General features: G+C 33.0%; 1 protein-coding gene across 1 annotated transcript in view; it reads left to right on the top strand.

Annotated features, from left to right (window-relative positions):
• Nucleotides 1–18,800, top strand: part of LOC150108978 (receptor-type guanylate cyclase Gyc76C-like) — a 276,890-nt gene that overhangs the window by 245,076 nt on the left and 13,014 nt on the right. Inside the window, exons 15-19 of the mRNA XM_090401394.1 lie at nucleotides 712–861; nucleotides 5,283–5,463; nucleotides 8,687–8,827; nucleotides 12,054–12,177; nucleotides 13,452–13,695. Of these exons, the coding sequence (XP_090257520.1) occupies nucleotides 712–861; nucleotides 5,283–5,463; nucleotides 8,687–8,827; nucleotides 12,054–12,177; nucleotides 13,452–13,695 (840 nt within the window). The remainder of the gene's footprint in view (nucleotides 1–711; nucleotides 862–5,282; nucleotides 5,464–8,686; nucleotides 8,828–12,053; nucleotides 12,178–13,451; nucleotides 13,696–18,800) is intronic.

Genomic DNA, 18,800 nt, shown 5'->3' with positions numbered 1-18,800 from the left:
CATTGTTAATTTCCATGCGTATTACAGCAAGTTAATTGTATTACTCTCTTGATAAACTAAAAGTAAGAATATTGCCTTATGAGATGTTATTAATGTGTTAAAAGTTAGAATTACAAGAAGAAAAAGAAAAGAGAGAAAAATAATTAACTGAAATATCTGAGTTTATTATTATTATTATAGACAATTCACATTTTTAATAAATGTTAATAATCTTTCCTCACAACTTGTTAATAGTTTTAAAGGAATGTTTTTAAATATATTTTAAAATTTTCGGTTTCGAAGTATATTATAATTACCGTAGTCGTTCACACTCACAATTCGATGTGGTTTACATACGGTTCACATATATTAATGTACGTTTTAACGCTAATTTTATGCAGTGCGGTTTCGATAATTTCAAAAGTGCTTTTCCTTGTAATGATTTGTGAAACTGTCTCGGACAGCAACTTTATGCTGTGGTCATTCATGCAAAAATATTATTATTACTTCTGACAGTATTGTTGTGTTGCATTTCGCTGGGAGAAAGAAAAACTAGCTTTTTTTTTTTTTTTTAATCTGCACTAAAATATTTAAGAGCAGTTTAAATAAATGCTTAGAACTCCAGTTCATTAAACATATGTTGACGTTAAGCATTTGTATTTTTCTTGATAATTTATGCTCAAACAGAATGCTCTCTGTTAATTGAAAGAAATGTATCTTTTCTTAATGTAGATCTTTTGTGGAAAGCCCCAGAACATTTACGAGACCCAGGAGCATATCCGAAAGGAACACAGAAAGGAGATGTCTATTCATTTTCCATTATCTTGCATGAAATCATTGGTCGACGGGGACCTTTTGGCGCCACTCATCTTCAACCAAAAGGTAACATTTTATTTACCCATTGGTTCATATTCTGTTTTTATTGTTGAAGTAATGTAACTGTGGAATGAGAGCGCAATCAGATTGCTATTGTTTTAGTTCTGTTCAATAAGGTGGCGACCGGAAAATATTAATTTTACAAAAGTAATCCCTTTTGTACGCTAATGTACGCTTGTTTTGTATTTATGTAATCATTTGTATTGCTTAACTATTGAAATATTTTCACGAACCTATGCATATTATCCTCGAATTAAAGAAAGATGAATTTTTGTATTTTTTTTATGCCTGACAACAGACCTTTTCCACCTGAGTTTTGCATCAATATTCATTATGTCAGTAAATTCGAGTACAAAGGAGGGATATTAAAGAAAGAAAAGCTAGTAGAAAAATAATAGAAAACAAATCAGTGAAGTTAGAGGAATCAAAATCCCTTTACCACTAAGGAAGTTAATACTACTTATATCACAAGAGGATATCACGAACCTCTGTTTAATTTGAATAGAAATATGAAGCCAAACTGTACATAGTTTTACCTCAAATATAATCCTCTTCCTAACGAAGACGTGACTCTGTGCTGGAGTGTTCCTTTGCGAAGAAAACAAAATTCTTGGTGTGCATCTTCAAAAAGGAAGTTAATATTACTTGGGCATTCTTCTTAGCTAAGCGACATTCCACCGTACTGTAATGTACGTAGTGCGGATCGTTATATTCACTTCCGTTTGTGCTATCCGAAAATTGGTCAAAACTAAGCTGTGAGTCAGCAGGGCATACTTCATTCCGAGATCTTCGAATGTTGAATACGAATCTTTATTTGGTTATGGCTAAACTAACTTAATGGCCGATTGAATAACATTCAGGTGTAGTGGCTGATCGTTACTTTTTTTGAACTTCTCTTAGCAATCAGAGTGCAGAAGCAATGTTAACTTCTTTTTAAAGATATGTACAGAGATTTTTTTTTACTTTGCAATCAAGGAAATGATCATGACACTGACAATAAAAGTAAACAAGTAGTGCATTTCACACGTTGACTCTTATTCCTAGTATCTATGCTGAAAATGATTGATAAGCGTTTGGAACACTTGCAGCTGCCGTCCAACCTCCCTTCACAGTACACCTTGAAAATCAAAGAACAAGTTTCTTTTCCTCCTTCTCCATCCCTCCTGCTGCTGTTTTATGAAAGTCTTCCCCTTATGTGTTTCCCAAGGAATACAATATACAGGCTTTGAAATCAAATATAAACAAGTTTCTCCTTTCCCAACCCACTACCCATACACGGTACTAATGTACTATAGATTGATTAAACAACCGCTCTGTATGGACTCAACATAATAATAAAAAAAGGCATGCTTCCATGACAGCAGTTCTATTCATAGCATATGCTAAAAAAACAAAGGGCTTGCTGGGTCATCCCAAAGGGACAGGAATTTTTAACAGCAATATTAAAATCTATATAACATGCCCTATGTCTAAAACCTAATGTACGTTTTTGATATGATCTAGACAACGTATACTTTTCACTATGGTAAGTGATAACTCCACTGTGTTGTTATTTATGCTGAAAGTCAGAGGTCATTTTTGTCGTTTTAAGAAATAAACTCAACTGCTGGTGTGAACAAAGCTGCGCTCTTTCCTTAGACTTACGAGGCTTTGGTGGTATGAAATTTATTTTTGCAACTATAGGTTCCTGAATTACAGAAAGAAAAATCACACATGAGAAGAAATTGGCAGTGCTGTGGGTAAAAGTTCTTTGTGTGCTATCAATATGGTTCGTCGTCACCAAAAAAAATTCAATATCTCACCCTCTATAGACATCCTCATCGCTTTCTTAGAGGACTTCAGTGTAATAGTCCGTTCACAATTCATGCTTAGTGGTACCGGCATTAATCTGTGTGGCTCTTAGCACTGTATAAAATAAAGCTTGGATTAGAAGAGTTCCTCCTCCTGAAAATCAACAGCAGTTTTATCTAACTGCGATGCCCAGCATCTTAAAATGCACTTAAGTTTAAGTCTATTTCCGAAAATTGAAGATTTATTAATGTAACTGTTGTTCGTGGAAGACCTATAATTCTTACCCTATCATTCTTGCTACATCATCAAGAATTATCCCATTCGTGAAACGGTTTTTCTAACCCCTTCAGATCTCCGTTAAGAAGGATAGCGATCTTGCACCAGATGACAAAAAATGTGTTCTTTGTAAATGTTTTCAAAAACTTTCGTGTGAAACCAGGATTCAGATAGTGTATTTCTAGAGAGCGAATACGGTGTCTACTCAGCCAACTAAGTCTGCAGAAACTTGAGTGTTCATCAATTCGTTTTGGGACAGTCGATGAAATAGATATGATGGTGACCATGCGGTTCGTTGAAGGTTCATTCATGAAGGCCATTGCAATAGAAATAGCCTTCCAAAAGGAAGGCCATTTCTGTTGCAGTGGATTACTAAAACTACCGGTACATTGAAATACGATCGACCTTGTTAGTTTCTTTGCTCACTGGTCTCAGTGGATAGTTGACTCTTTAATAATAGAGGAAAATCGGAGTGGCCAGTTATTTCTATGTTGACAATCTCTTCTTATATATCAATATATATTTCACAAACTTTTCATTTGAACTCTAAACTTCGTATTTATAATCAGCGTCATAAATGAAGCCTTCGAATTGCATTAGGAAGAAATATTGCCCTAGTGTACAAAAAGTCATGTTATTTGATTTCCTGGAGATTGCGTAGGATTTCTCTTCGGAAACTTGAATTTGTGCTATGAACTGTACAACCTGGAATATCATGGCTGTAAACTGCATGGGAATTTCTGAATTTCCTTTTTTTCTTTCTTTATTTTTTGATTCGATGAAAATCGGGGGTTCCTTTTCTTGGAAGAAAAATCCTAGGAGCTTGATAAAATCAATGTTGGTTGAAAATCCCTAGTAGAATATTACTGTATTCTTAGACCTAGGTTCTTGCAGTGCATAATTAAGGCACAGCTTGCCTGAATATTTGAAGTTTGCAGACGCAATAAACTAAAACTTTACTTCGTTAGATACTTTAGTGTAATCTAAATAACCAACCTAGTCTGTCATAGTTAAGAATTTGTTAAGAAATGTCTTTATAAACTTATTTCTTGATAATTAGGCCTATATTTTATATGAATCCTAACCATAAAATGGTATAATACTGTACTTAGTTTACATTAATAGGCTGGTCAGATTTAGATAATTCGAAACCTTCTTCTCTAGCGAGCCTGTGTAGCTCAGCTGAAGTGACTTAGGCCGTCCATGGCGCTAGACCACCAGAAGGAAGAGCATCGCAATTTCTATTCTAGTCGCCAACTAGAGGAACTTTTACTAAGCCCGTTTCGACCTCGGCACAAGATAGCGCGTTTTTTTTTTCTCCCGTAAATTCAAGAAAATAGACCGTAGGACCCACACTGTTTTCATGATTTCAGGATTATTGTTAGAATTAGGGAACACTAGATGGCGGCACTTGTGAGCCGCACCTCTTTACCAGTGCCGTGTGTAATTAGTGACAGTCTTGGACCAGCTATCTCTGATTGGCTACCGGTGGAGACTGATCTACCGCCTCAGTCTCCGAAAGTTAGAAAGAGCTAAAACAGCTTCGCTTGCTTCCAATAAGAGATGGAATAAAAGGCTTTAAATCGATTTTTTTCTTCTCTAGAGACAACGGTACTTTTTCAAGCCTCCCATTCAAATCTCTGGTAAACAGGAGTGGAATTCAGATAAACGAATGAATAGACCCCCCAATCAAAAAGCATTTTAAGTAATGGACACACATCACAAAACTGTGCAAATGAATATTGTAATCAACATTTGCACTAGCAGAGAAAATCCAAATAGCTATGCAAATGATGTTTAGGATATATTGGAATCCTGGAGATCAATCTCATTTTAAACTCTAAAAGCATTAATGTTTATGAATATCCATCATTTTATCGAAAGTATGGTTAATTATAATTTATGATTGTGTTTTCTTTGTAATTTTAACTTGGTCTTTAATTAAGAATAATTATGTAACGCATCCAAAGTATCTACAAAAGAAAGCATTTCGATTCTTTCACTGCATTTTCAGCATATGTTTTCAAGGATTCTGTTCAATCTAACCTGTCATCAGTAACCTTCTCCGTTTAGTTTAATACTAAAGAAATGTCATGGACACTTTGAACGTCAATATACTGTCAATAATTCAAATTTCCCGAACCGGTCTTCCTTCATTTTCCTTCATGTTTCACGAGACTTAATATACTCGTATAGAAATTACATACCCATAAATTTGGTTATCTTCCCAAATTCCTAACAACCTAATACTATATCCTCTTTTTGAAGTGGCTTTAAGACAGCCATTTATTTATTATTTTCGTAAGATATTACAAGTTTATAATGGTTCTCTGAAAGTAATTCTGTACTGTCATTTGCAGAAATCATCAATAAAGTGAAAGAGACTTCCAGCGATGGTATTTCCTTCCGTCCTTCAATACAAGGTTTAGAGTGCCAAGATTACGTCTTGCTTGTCATGAAAGATGCCTGGCATGAACGACCAGAGTTCCGTCCGGATTTCCGCCTGTTGAGAGAACGACTGAAAAAGATGAGAGATGGAATGTAAGTTCAATAAATAGTGTAGCACAATTAAGGAGGACATATTTATAATAAAATAATTGTTAATGGTTTAATATGTGATTTTATTAGATCGATTAATTAAAATAATTGATTTTAAACTAATCGATAATTTAATATCGATATTTTCATTTTAATATCGCGCGCGGAAACATGAAATGAATCCCTTAAATTTACGAAGGTAAAACCCGAAAAGTTCTTAATTAATCGCTGCAAAAATAAAAATTAGAAGATATATTGCAGTTAAAAAAAAAGAAATGTAATGAATATTGATGAAATTTAAAAATTTAATGAAAATATTTAAAACAGAGATTAATTATGCTTGAAGCATTATCAAATCAAATTTATAAAAGAAACTCCGAAATCCACAAATTGCCTAAAGTTTTCAAACAATGTGCTTAGATTTCAATTATTTGGAAAATATCATTTTCCAAATAATTGAAATCTAAGCACATTATTGTATTTTGATATTAAATACATTACCAGACGACTTTCTTTAGATCAAAAGCCACAGGTGGAAAATGAATTATTTTTTCACCTGTGACTACCATCATAACTTTGGGAAATATTTTCGAAATAGGAAGAAAGGCTTACATATCACAGTAAGTAACCATTCATCCTAACTATGCTGGAGTACTTCGGTCAATATTACGACATACCATTGTTACTTAGAAATCTAGTATTTCCTGGGTAAAAACCTACCGTATTTGTCTTTTCTCTCTGCTTCAGGATCTTGCATTTCAACATAATGGCGTTCCACAAGATTGCCCTTAGGGAAAAGAGAACATACGATTGATGCATTAAATATTACATACAAATCTCTTAACATAATACTATATTTAACTTTTGAATTCTGCTAAGAGATATCTAAATGATTTATATTTATGATCATAATCCACAAATATTGCATATCAACGGTATTGTGTGCTACGGAAAAATAGATAAAATTACTTAAAAAGTATTGCACGTTCATTATTCTTAATTGATAAAAGAGCATCAGAAAGAGTAATATTTGTGTGGCAATTCAAAGCCATCAAGCTCTTGAAATGATGTGGAGAGAGAGAAAGATCAAAGGAAAGCTGTCAAATAACAAATAACGTGGAACATTCGTGGGATTTGAAAATATATTTTTATATCCTCATGAGGAGTTGTACGTAATCTGATCATATAAAACCTAAATATATAAAGTAGTTTGTAGTTCATTCCAATGAAAAAGAGTAAGTCTTTGTTCGACTGCATCCTTTTACAATATTTGTCTATGGTTTGGAGAGATCTAGGTTCGTATCCCACGTTGTTAACAAATCTGACACATTGGCTTCATACCACCAAATTTCGGCAGAAGTACTGACCAACCCAACGCAGCTCAGCTGGTTTCCTGCATACATCATTAATAATGAAGCAGAAAATGCTCGTCGTGATTTTAATGTTATCCTCGTTCAGTTTGTATGTATGAATGATCTGCTGAATTGGGTAATTGCACATTTTATTTTTTAAATGAACTTGAAGGTTTTGAATCTTTGAAAACGCACTATTACTGAAAAGTTGCAGCCAACTTTTATTTTGACTTTATACCTTTATCTAGCCTGAATATTTCGATTGGATGAAGCTCGTGAAGAGAACTCTGAATCACTAAATATCCATTCGGTTATTTAGAAAATGCAAGGTGTAAATTTATTTTGACGACTAAAAATTTTAAGAATGATAGAGAATACGAGTATGATATGCAAATTAATTTGATATCACACATTCTGCCCAATAATGACATAAAATGTTCAGGAAATTCTGTTTAAATCATGTTTTGAAAAATCACAAACCGCCTGCGAGTGATTCTTGACTATTGTGATATAAATACCGTATAATTCTAACATGTTAAAAAAGTTCATTTTTCTACTCGTTCTATGTACTTTTTTTACACGACCTGGGAAAGTTTTTGGGCAGAATAATCATATTTCAAAAGATATTATACATCGTATTACAGATCTGTTTGCTTCATATTTTTGATGAATGAAAGACGACCAGGCTTAGTTTAAGGCAGTATCTTGGTTTTCAATGTATTGAATTCGTGTGTATAGCATTTCTGAGGCGTCTTTAAATTTTCAAACAAGGAAGTTATGGTCCACGTATAGTATATCTGTTTTCTAGCAGAGTACAAAATAACATTCCTCGATAGCCTAATAGTAACCTGTATTTGTGTTTTCTCTTCTTTTCTAGCCTAAGTTCAGACTTCAGGTATCACTGGATCATCCTTTGCTGCATGTTCATCAAACATTTTCAATACACACAGACCTTAGATATGATGCAAATTATGTTTTGAATTATACTAGCTAAGTATATTCCATCATGCGTCCATCTCATCTTTAAACTGTCATTTCAGCCGTTGATTCAATTCTTGTTAGCTTTGATGCGCTAAATGCTATTTAAATCATATTTAAAAATGAATTATGTGTGCTAGAGTCAACAGTAGCTAAAGCTGTAAAATAAAATAATTAATAAAACAGCATATTTTGAGCTGAGAATAAAGTAAAATCTTGCAAATATCTAAGCAAAGGAATCAACCCAGTGCTGTAGTATGCACGATTTCAGCTATTCAGTATTGAATAGGAGTGTCTGTCTCATCCGCTATTCTAAATATAGAAATAAAATTTGCTTTGTAGCTGTTCGTGCCAGTGCAACAAAAACACGCTGATCATGTAACTAATCTTGAATGTTGTTTTAAAGCTATCCTCGTAAAGAGCGTAGTTATAACATCTGTATTAAAATTTTATATATTCTTATACTGTAGAGTAGTAGGCGATTATAACCAAATTATAACCAAAGCGATCTGAGGTAGCATACAGAATTGAATTTGTATTTATGAAGAAAACAGCTACTTTATATTGATTTCAAATTCTCTTTATATGGCAAGGGATTTAAACGTAAGCTTTTGGAGCTTAAGCATAAATTCAACCTTGACCCGAAAATCTCTAAGCACTTGTAAATTGAACAGGAGATAGCTGAAAAGAGCAATACAGATTAAGGAAATAGGAACCTTCTGTAGAAATCCTAACAAATGATACAGTGAAATGATATACTTTGTATTTTTCCCCTACAATATATGCCCTTTAAACACATAATATTATTTCTTAGCAATTGAAACTGTTTTCTATTTTTTGTCAGTACTAATTTCATTTAGTTATTATTAATTATTGCATCACTTGGATATTCGTAGGAAGTTGAACATTATGGATAATATGATGGATATGATGGAAAAATATGCTAATAACCTAGAAGAATTAGTTGATGAACGTACTGTTCAGTTGATAGAAGAACAAAAGAAAACGGAAGCCCTTTTGCACAGAATGTTACCAAAGTAAGTGGATGATATATTTTAAACAAAAAAAAGAAGCCCTAATTCATTAGAATGTGTTGTGATTTCTTTTTCTCAATAATGTGATATTTAGCAATTAAGGTGCCTTTGTGGTAATTCTATTATACTAGATAGGCAGAAGGAAAAAAATGTAGGTTTAAATGTTGTCTCTGGTTCCCGAATTAGTTGATATTTTTGTCATCCATTTCCACAATTAGTTAATTTTTGGTGCCTAGTTAGTAGGATTGTTTCTTCCGGAAAATCTGGTCTAACCCCTCGATACGTCCATAAAATCAACAGTATAACCTACTGCAAACAATCATGCAAGTTAGAATCAGGAACACAAGATGGCTATTGTCTACAAAAAAATCTAATAATCGTCTGTAGAAATGAAGTCATTTACCGATACTGATGAAAGAAAGAAAACAACAGCTGTATAACAGTTTCTTACCAAAAACATTGAAGAGTTTATAGTTCTATCCACTCCCTTTGGTAAATGTTGAACGTATTAGAATTACATTTTTTATCTTTGGAGCAATAAATAACGGAAAGTCATTTTACCGGTAACGATAGTTCTTTGGGAAGGTGTTTACTGATTAATCGAATAGCGTGAATTTTATAGCATACCAGTAGTCATAAATGTTCTCCCAGTAGAGACTATCACGAATTTTGTCCTGTACAAGAAAAGGAGATATCAAATCCTTCCCCATTCTTAGTATTCTTTCTGGTGTGTGTTTTTGAGAGAGAGCGAGAGAGAGAGAGAGAGCATTAATAGTAAGGCAGTGCACCAAGTCGATAAAAGCGAAGCTACTAAAACTGCTGGTTATATTTACACCTTCTTTCATCCCAGCGTCGGAGATTGATCTTACCATGGATATTTTTATGACCTTTATCCTTAGCATATATTCAATAATCCTGAAGAAAAGAAAATTGTTTCCCATAGGAATTAGAGAACAAAATGAAGTTTTCGACATAAAGTATTCTCCATCCAACAGTTAAGAAAGACATCACGTGGACAATTCCTTGGGTACAGTAAACGCAGTGAACTAATGCTGTATTTTATCACACATTGGGTTGAGTATATTCGATCTTTACTACTGTTAAAGCCCATGCTCTAGATCTGCTTTGAGAACGAGATATAAAATCACAAGGGATTTACTCAGCGGAGGGTTCACATTTCAACTCTAAATAAGGCAGTTAGTCCTATTTACTTTGCTATTTTACTGCAGTCTGTCGATTCTCGAACAAACTAGGTTAAACTATTAGAAGTTTAGCACAGATGAATTAGCACTTACAGATTAATAAATCCATAACATTTTCTCTATAGAGAGCCTATTTTCTTGCCCACTAAAATCAATAAACAAATTATCTTATTTAGAATGGCTTTTTAGAAATAGGGTAGCAATTTACCAAGTTAAGAAAAGTGTTAACCTTTTATAAACAATAAATTAACTTATAATCGTTAAACTAACTCTATGGTGAAGCCACGTATTGTTTAAGGAGTAGCTGCTAAACTTGGAAACAAATTGCTAAGCATTATTTGTTCTAAAATGCATATTACTATACTTTAAGACATTTTGCAACAACTATCGACCCAACGGCTCTATTCAAAGTGATGCGAAGCAGAGGTCATTAATTACTTTAAAACTGATAACCTGTCTAATAAGTATCTAATTGAAGGTGCGGACATTTAAAATTTAATTGGTCCATTATTCAGAAAATGTCAATTAAGGTGTTAGTTACCTAACAGTAGAAAAACAAAGGGCAAATGGATTGTTTAACTAAAGGTGTTGAAGATATTAAGTGATGCAAGTTCTCAATCAAAATTATTCTAGACGAACGAATCCAGGAATGAAATCCAGCCTCGTTCTTGACTTCAAGAAGATTAATGATTGTATTTGATTGATGCTTATTAAATGACATCGCTTAAAATATATCCTTACAGCTTTACTAGAATCAATTGCTCTCCTATTCGTTTTATCCTAGTTTGTATTTGCAAGCTGTGCTTACAGATAATACTTTTATGAGAAGTGAGCTAAAAACACCAACTAGAGATGAATTAGCAACAACTGTTATCGATAGGGATGTAATAGTATTGTGCGTACTCGTATATCATTTGAAAATTAAACTTGTTTTAAGTTTTTTAAATATAATTTGGTGTTGTATTAAAAACCAAATGAATAGGTAGTTTTCCATCAGGTTCTCCACAGCATTTGATAATACTATAGTTTGATTAAAAGTGCTTGCTACCTTCATCTCGGATACGGCATGGACGACGTAGTTTCACCGAAAGGGTAGTATATGAAAATAAACGACTAGCAAGGCTATTTGGTCTGTTTAACCCTTAACATACAAAGATGTCTGTGACACGTCTTTTGTTTATTGCACCAAAATTGATTTTGAATTTTGGTTTCACATATAAATGCAACCGAATATAGACGCTAGACAATCTTGTGCCTATTTCCTTTCAGCCGAGAAAAGTTGCCAACGGCGTGTATCGGCTATTTCGTTTGCACAAATTCATCATTTTTCAAATAATAATGAATTCGATCCAGCAAATCACCCTCTCCCAAACTTCGCCCAAAAATTGGCAGAAAAACGACCGCTTTCTGATTTTTAATTGATACGTCAAGGGGTTAAATGGCATCAGTTGACATGCCAATAATTATTCGCTATCAATTGATGCTTCAACCATTTTAATTTGTGTATAGGTGTCTCTTTCAAATTCTACTGCGCACATTATTCTTTCCGTTTTTATACTAATATATCAAAAATAAAGCGACTACTGTTTTCGTTCTTTCAAAACTAGAGAGACTACTTTTGGTTCTGTTCTATTTGCCGACCGAGGAACTTTTTCATCAGAAGATTTCCGAGTTTGTCGATCAATGGTGCAGGCATGTAGGCTTTTCAATTCCGCAACTAAAAAAAAATAATTATCCATAGACCTCGCATTATTTCAGACACAATTTATATATGATATGGTTTACGGCCACGAGATGGTTGCGTTTTGTCTGCCAGTTTATCGCTTTGAGGTTTTGCAAATCATTCAATAGCACTCAACTCAACCATCTTCATTGACTGGCTGCCAAAATGTTGCAACTAAAAGTTTTCTACTTCCGTTGGGATTCCTGATTGCTGAATGCTGATTTTAAACGATCTTCAATATGTGTGTGAATTATTATAATGATCTAAGTATGCATACCATTTTATTTATTTATTTACTTTTCAGGTCTGTTGCTGAACAACTTATGCGTGGAGAAGCAGTGATTCCAGAAACATTCGATGCTGTCACAATTTATTTCAGTGATATCGTGGGTTTCACGGATTTGTCAGCTACAAGTACACCGATGGAGGTGACTCGCTTTATAGATTAGAAAATTGAAATGCTATTTTGTTTAAATAATTTATCATAAGATTAAATTCCAATTTTAACCAGCTTTAATCTATAGATTCTTAATATCAGTGTTGTAACTTATGATTATTTTGCTATTCTAAGAATGTTTTACTTGCTCTTGAGAAATGACACTTCATTAATAACAAAAGAATTCTTAATTCCTTTCTGAAAGCTTACTATCCTTTTAAACCCTGACGTTTTTTTAAAAAAAATGTTTTTCTGATCTCACAAGAAGAGGGGAAAAAAAAGATGTTTTCGACTAGTGGCAATATTTACTTTTCCGAGCATTCAATTTCCAAATTGAGTACTTCATTATACTGTGTATATATATATATATATATATATATATATATTTTAGGCCAATTTCGGTTCAACTCACTTAAATGTGAAATAAAAGCAGTGTATTGATCACTAATTATAAGATATTTATCTGGGGGATAATTAATACATACATATACTCGTGTTTTAGTAGCAAGAAATAACGTAACCCACAAGAAAAACAAAGAAATATTTCAGATGAATGCAGCAATATTTATATTTGCAGCATCTTTCACACAGAATATTCGATACACATCGATTGTGCAAATACATCTGGAGTATAGGATTTTCAGCATGCCTTTAACATGTGAGAATACTGGTATTTTCACATTTATTATTATTATTAAAGAACTGTTTATATTCCTAGCTGTTTTAAAAACCAGTCTCAGTTTTAGTTAATTTGCAGAAGCATGATCATAAAAGAGCGTGCATGCTGTCTGAATGAAGAACTGAGCATGATCTTAACAATAGCAACGCTCAGAGGTTGTTTGAATAACTCTACCGCTATCCTCCTGTACCAACATTTAATCTGCGCATTTATATGTTAAGTGCTTAAGCGATTTACTCGCTTTAGCACCTCAAAATATATATATTCGATACACACAAAGCATCAGTTAACTTTTATTGGAGGGCTCATTTAGTCGGAACAAATAAAATATATAATTATATTGAGCTTATGTGTGATTAAGGGCATTACAGTTAAGACGAACATTGAAATGAATATGATTGCCCACTTTCGTTCAAAACGAAGACCCAAATTTGTGAATGTAATGAGAGTAGGAGGAGATTCGCTAATTTTGTTATTTGCAAACAATACCCACATCCATTTCATTATAAAAAATTTAAAAGTTGCAAAATATGAAAATAAAAAAACTCAGCAATTCTTTTAGCTGTGTTTCTCATTGTTTTAAATAGGTAGTTACATTCCTGAATGATCTGTACACCGTGTTTGATGCCATCATTAGTTACTATGATGTTTACAAGGTAGAAACCATTGGGGATGCTTACATGGTTGTCAGTGGACTTCCAATTCGCAATGGACAGAACCACGCGAGTGAAGTAGCGTCAATGGCTCTCGAGTTGTTAGATTCAATTAAGACATTTGGAATACGCCATCGCCCTGATCAAACATTGAAATTGAGAATTGGTATACATACAGGTAAGTGAATGTAGTTTTGTATCTGTAAAGGTTTACATTGAAACATTTTTTTTCCTTTCTGTCCCATGAATATCCATTATTATCGCCAGAAAAGTATGTTTTAATTATATTTGCAACAGGTCATTTTACGACTAATATGTTTTAGTCCAGTAGTATACAAAACTAGTTGCTGTGAAAACAGATTGGGGGAAAATCTTATTTAGTTGTACATATGAGTGCAATAATTTTTTTAAAAGTATTAATATATCTTCAACTTAGCTTTCGTTAATTGCATGATTCAAATTCATACAAGAGAAATTTTGGCTCACATAGTCTTGTTTCTGCAAATAGAAATCTTGGAGCTTAAAATGCATTTGCTATCTACTACTTCGTGTTATCACTATTTTAAATGTTTGATAAAGACCATTCATCACAAATATATCAAGACAAAGATTAATTGAAACAACCGAGGTTCACTAAAGGGTAAACTTGCCAACAGCAGTTAATCAAGAATATAAAAACCGTTTTATAGCGTGGGAAAAACAACTAATAAATGGTTGTTTAAAAGATTTGTTATATCTTACACACTGAAACGTTTACTTAACCAGAAGAGTAAAATGGGCATTTTGATGCCATTAATGAATTAATTCATTACGTCATAAAATAATGAATTACGTCACCGTAAAGTCACGTTTCTTGTTTCGATTACTAGAAAAGAACTGTAAATTCACAATTTTATGGTGTAAATATACACCTAAAACAATATTTTTTGCTTAAAATTAATAAACTAAATCGGTAATTTAAACTAATTAGTTTAATTTAAACCACCGATTTAAAGCTATTGGACTTTATTTAGAAGAATTACATTCTTTTACGTTTCTTTTTCTCCATTAAAATGTGAAAATGAGATCTGTATTTCTAGAATTATTACTATGAAGGAATTTTCTAGGACACCTACGAGAAGTATTTTCTGACTTCACAGTCTGATTATTCAAGAAATAATCGCATTCTTTGAAAGGGAATATTTTGCCACAAGCAGTACTCGTATACCTCAAAGGTCAGTAGTATTTCAATCACTTTTGATCCAAGGTGATTGAAATACTACTTTTCGACAGGTACTTAAGTTACATAATTCTTAACAAAAGAACATAAAGAACCGAAATAAAAACGTGCTTACGATATAAATGCATATTGCGTGCAAGATCCCATTACAGGAGAATCACCCCAAAGGTTAGACACGAATAGCCTAAAGGAATTAATTTTAAGAGGTGTGCTTTTTAAAATCATAAACATGCTTACAAAAATATGTCGATACTTACCGCAAAGGCATACCAAAATGGATTAACTTACAAGCTTTTATTTTGTTTCACTTTTTTCCCACATAATTACCGATTATTTTTATGCAATGAACCATGTTTAATATTAAATGGGGTTTTCTTTATTAGTTTTAACATGCACACTTTAATATTCGTAGTCTTCTACGAATAAAAACAAATTAATGTCGGCTTGCGGCATTAGCTCGTAAGGAGAATATTTTTGTATAAAGTTAATTCATTAATTTACTACGCTATTGGTTGGTTCCAATATCCTTAAAGAGCACTTCTGTTTACTTTAAACGAATAGTAATATTACAGAAGAGATAATTTAAAATATTTCCGACAGAGCATTATAAATAGCTAACGATTCATTCTTATCTAGCGAAATCGTAACATTCGATGGAAATGCAGTTTATGGGAATGAGTTTGTATGTTTATTCTCTTCAACCAGTTGTAGTTTCCTCTTTTACGCAATCCATTTTACAAAACGGGCTATGAAAAATAGCCAAATAAAATCCTAAACGTTTATTTAACAACCTCCAATATTGAGATATTTGTCACAATGTTCTAGATATGATTCCTTGGCGTCTATTTAGAATTACCCGCGAAGCCACACGCAGACTATACAGAAATCGTAACCTTGGGTGTGCATTCACCCATCTTGAGATCTCCGTTCCACTACTTTGCTATAATCAGTTTCAGAAATTAAGCTGCTAACTTACGATGGAGATCCGTGAAAAAAAATATAAGTAAAACAAACGTATATTTATTTATTCTATGTAGAGAACTTGTCAATGTAATCTAGGATTTATTTATAAACCGTTATGTTAACAGTATCAGTTATTTATTGCCTCGATTGCCTTGACCAACTTATCCGTCTTTATTCCGTAAGATTTGGACAACCAAAGCATATTTTCCATTCTAACCTATGATAGGGTGTACCTTTCTATGTTCGGCAACATATTTGGACAATGTTACATGTTTACTCCACTTGCACCGCACTTTTTAATATTAACGTTGTATCCGCTTTTTTTGTTTATAAAGTTGAATGTGGTCCACGTTTACTCGCGTTAACAACTTTTGTTTTTGTACACAATTTCATTTTTTTCTTGGTTATGTCATTCGTAATTCGGTCACGGATCCTCACTCCTCACTTTTATTAAATGTAACACAAATAATTGAAAAAATCTGCATAGAAGAGATTCCTAGAAGTGAAGCATCTGTAAGCGGTCGGTCTTGAGTGACATGAGAAACAAAATTGCCGGTCTAATTAAATTTAGCATCGCATCCCACTCCTATTCTGCCCACAAAAACGTTATTTTGAAGAGATATTTTCATTTATTTCTTTCTTGATAAAAGTAAATGCATTAGGCTGCATGTCGACAATATGAAAGTTATATCAATCCGTTAAATTCTTTTTTGAATGATAGAGAAATAATTATAGGAATTTATTCACAAAAACTTTAAATTCAGAAGGGAAAAGTATATACAAAAGAAAACTTTGCGATAAAATAAATGAAATTCTGTGTATTTCAGGAAGTAGGTTCACGAAAATTATTTCCATGACACTTGCTTAAATCTATTCTCCTGTTTGTCACTGTATCTTTTACCCATGGAATACTCTTTCTAAAATGACTGAGTAATAATCGGGGTTGGCCATCATTTTACGATAGAACCAAATGAGTCATATGGCACGGACGCCAAGCTTTCAGTTAATGGAATGATCTAAAGAGGGTATCTTATGAAAGATAGAGATTAAGATGTGAATGTTACTTATATTAATGGCATATTTCATATGTAGGCTATCGACAGCAGAATTAATCAAATCTCTAATAGATGCAAATAAGTTCAATTACAACACTATACTCATGAAAACAAAGTAATGTATAGAAATGAGAGAAGAAAACAGAGCTGCAACCAAATACAATATCCCTCTTCAACTTTATAAGAAAATGCCTAAATGGGATTACTATGGCAAACATTTTGGGACAAACAGATGCGTATTCGTTCGAATATTTTCTTTTCGGTTATTCGATGTGATAATATATCATTATAAGTTGATATTAATCATTTAATTTGAGTACTTAGTAGTAGAAAAAACGGACATAAAGACATAATAGTCATAAATCCATTTGCAGGCCATATCATACTTTTTAATCAATGATTGCTCAGTAGACATTCCAGATATTTCAGTCTTTTCCAAGCTGAAACACGAGTATTAATATTTAACCATTACCTGCATATTAATAATTACTGTTTAACTATATTGTGCTGGGCAACATCCGATAGAATCACTTCTTCAGCATTTTAACTTGACAGATAAATGTTATACACCTCCGAATCGAAAAATTAAGATGATCAAAGAAAATGTGTTGAATGATTTGCAGTTCTAATTTATTGCATAGAAAATAATTATTGCCAAATATGAATTAGCATCATCTAAGTCGATGTAATTTGTAGATTATATAGCTATTAAAACACATAAAACTAATATATATTAGTTTTATTAATATAATAAAATATATTAATAAAATTATACATTATAAGAAAACTGTCATTTGAAAACATTCACAAAATTAGAATAATTTTAACGTGGTTCAAAATTACTTAAGTATAAAGAGCTAATAAGCTTCATTTCGGCAATGAAAACATTACTTAAATTAAGGGGATATTAAATCCCACATAGTTTTAAAACCGAATAAGAAACTCGAAGATTGGAATCAGAGAGTTTCTTGCCGAATATAGTAAACTATAAAGTATCGGCGAACACTTAGCGAGAGCTAATGCAAGTGACCCTAGTACGTAGTACAATACCGGACAACTCGCAGCAAAGGTGGTGAAGTTCAGATCGCTATTCTTAGGTATTTTCCATAGTGTAAAAACACATTTCCTAGGAAATGTATGCTGTTATTACATTATGGAGGGAGGTCACTACCCAGACCGGTTTCAGCCTTTTTTGAGGCTTCATCAGTGAGTAGCAAGTGTTCGCCGATACTTTATAGTTTACTATATTCGGAAAGAAACTCTCTAATTCCAATCTTTGAGTTTCTTATTCGGTTTTAAAACTATGTGGGATTTAATATCCCCTTAATTTAAGTGGTTCAAAATATTAGAATAGTCCAAACATTTTTCGATTGGTTTTGAGAAGAGCATAGAAATTGCATATATTTCAGTAGCAGCAGTAGAAGGCCAAACTCACCAGTTTATAGCTAAGGAATTGAAATGTTCTCAAGCAAGCGTAAGTAGAGTATTGAGACAGTGTTCTAATAACCAGAGGTTTCAAAATAATCGCTGCAATAGCTGTCCAAAGGTAATAATTACATCAAGAGATGAGAGAAGATTGAAGAATATCGTGAAGAATCGCTTTCGAAGTGTAAGATATTTTCATAGGAGATGGAAGAACTAGCAATGAATGTGTCTAAATCTACGACGTTAAGACGACTTCGCAAATTGGGTTTTAAATTTCGTGTGCCTAAAACGAACCTGCTTATGACTTTACTTCCGAGCAAAAGTAAATAGTGATATTTACTTTAGCTCGGAAGTAAAGTCATAAGCAGGTTCGTCTTAGAAAAAAAAAAAAAGCGATAGTGTAAGCAAAGACTGTTGTGGGACTGGAGAAGGTACTTCTTAGCGCTGAAAGTATGTTTTTTGTGTTCTATGTTCATCAGGGAATACGTGTTTGGCATCTTAAAGAAAAAGCATCTGATAAAGAATTCATGAAACGTTCGGTGAAATTTCCAACCTCTGCCATGTTACGGGCTTGTATGACCGCAGAGGGTCCAGGTAGCCTGCGTCTTGTCTACGAAAGAG

The sequence above is a fragment of the Typopeltis vanoorti genome, chromosome 2 (genome assembly GCF_054136105.1).
Source record: "Typopeltis vanoorti isolate ZY-2024b chromosome 2, IOZ_Tvanoo_1.0, whole genome shotgun sequence".
NCBI classification, from domain to species: domain Eukaryota; kingdom Metazoa; phylum Arthropoda; class Arachnida; order Uropygi; family Thelyphonidae; genus Typopeltis; species Typopeltis vanoorti.
The sequence above is the reverse complement of the archived record's forward strand: the minus strand, read 5'-3'. Positions and strand labels throughout refer to the sequence as shown.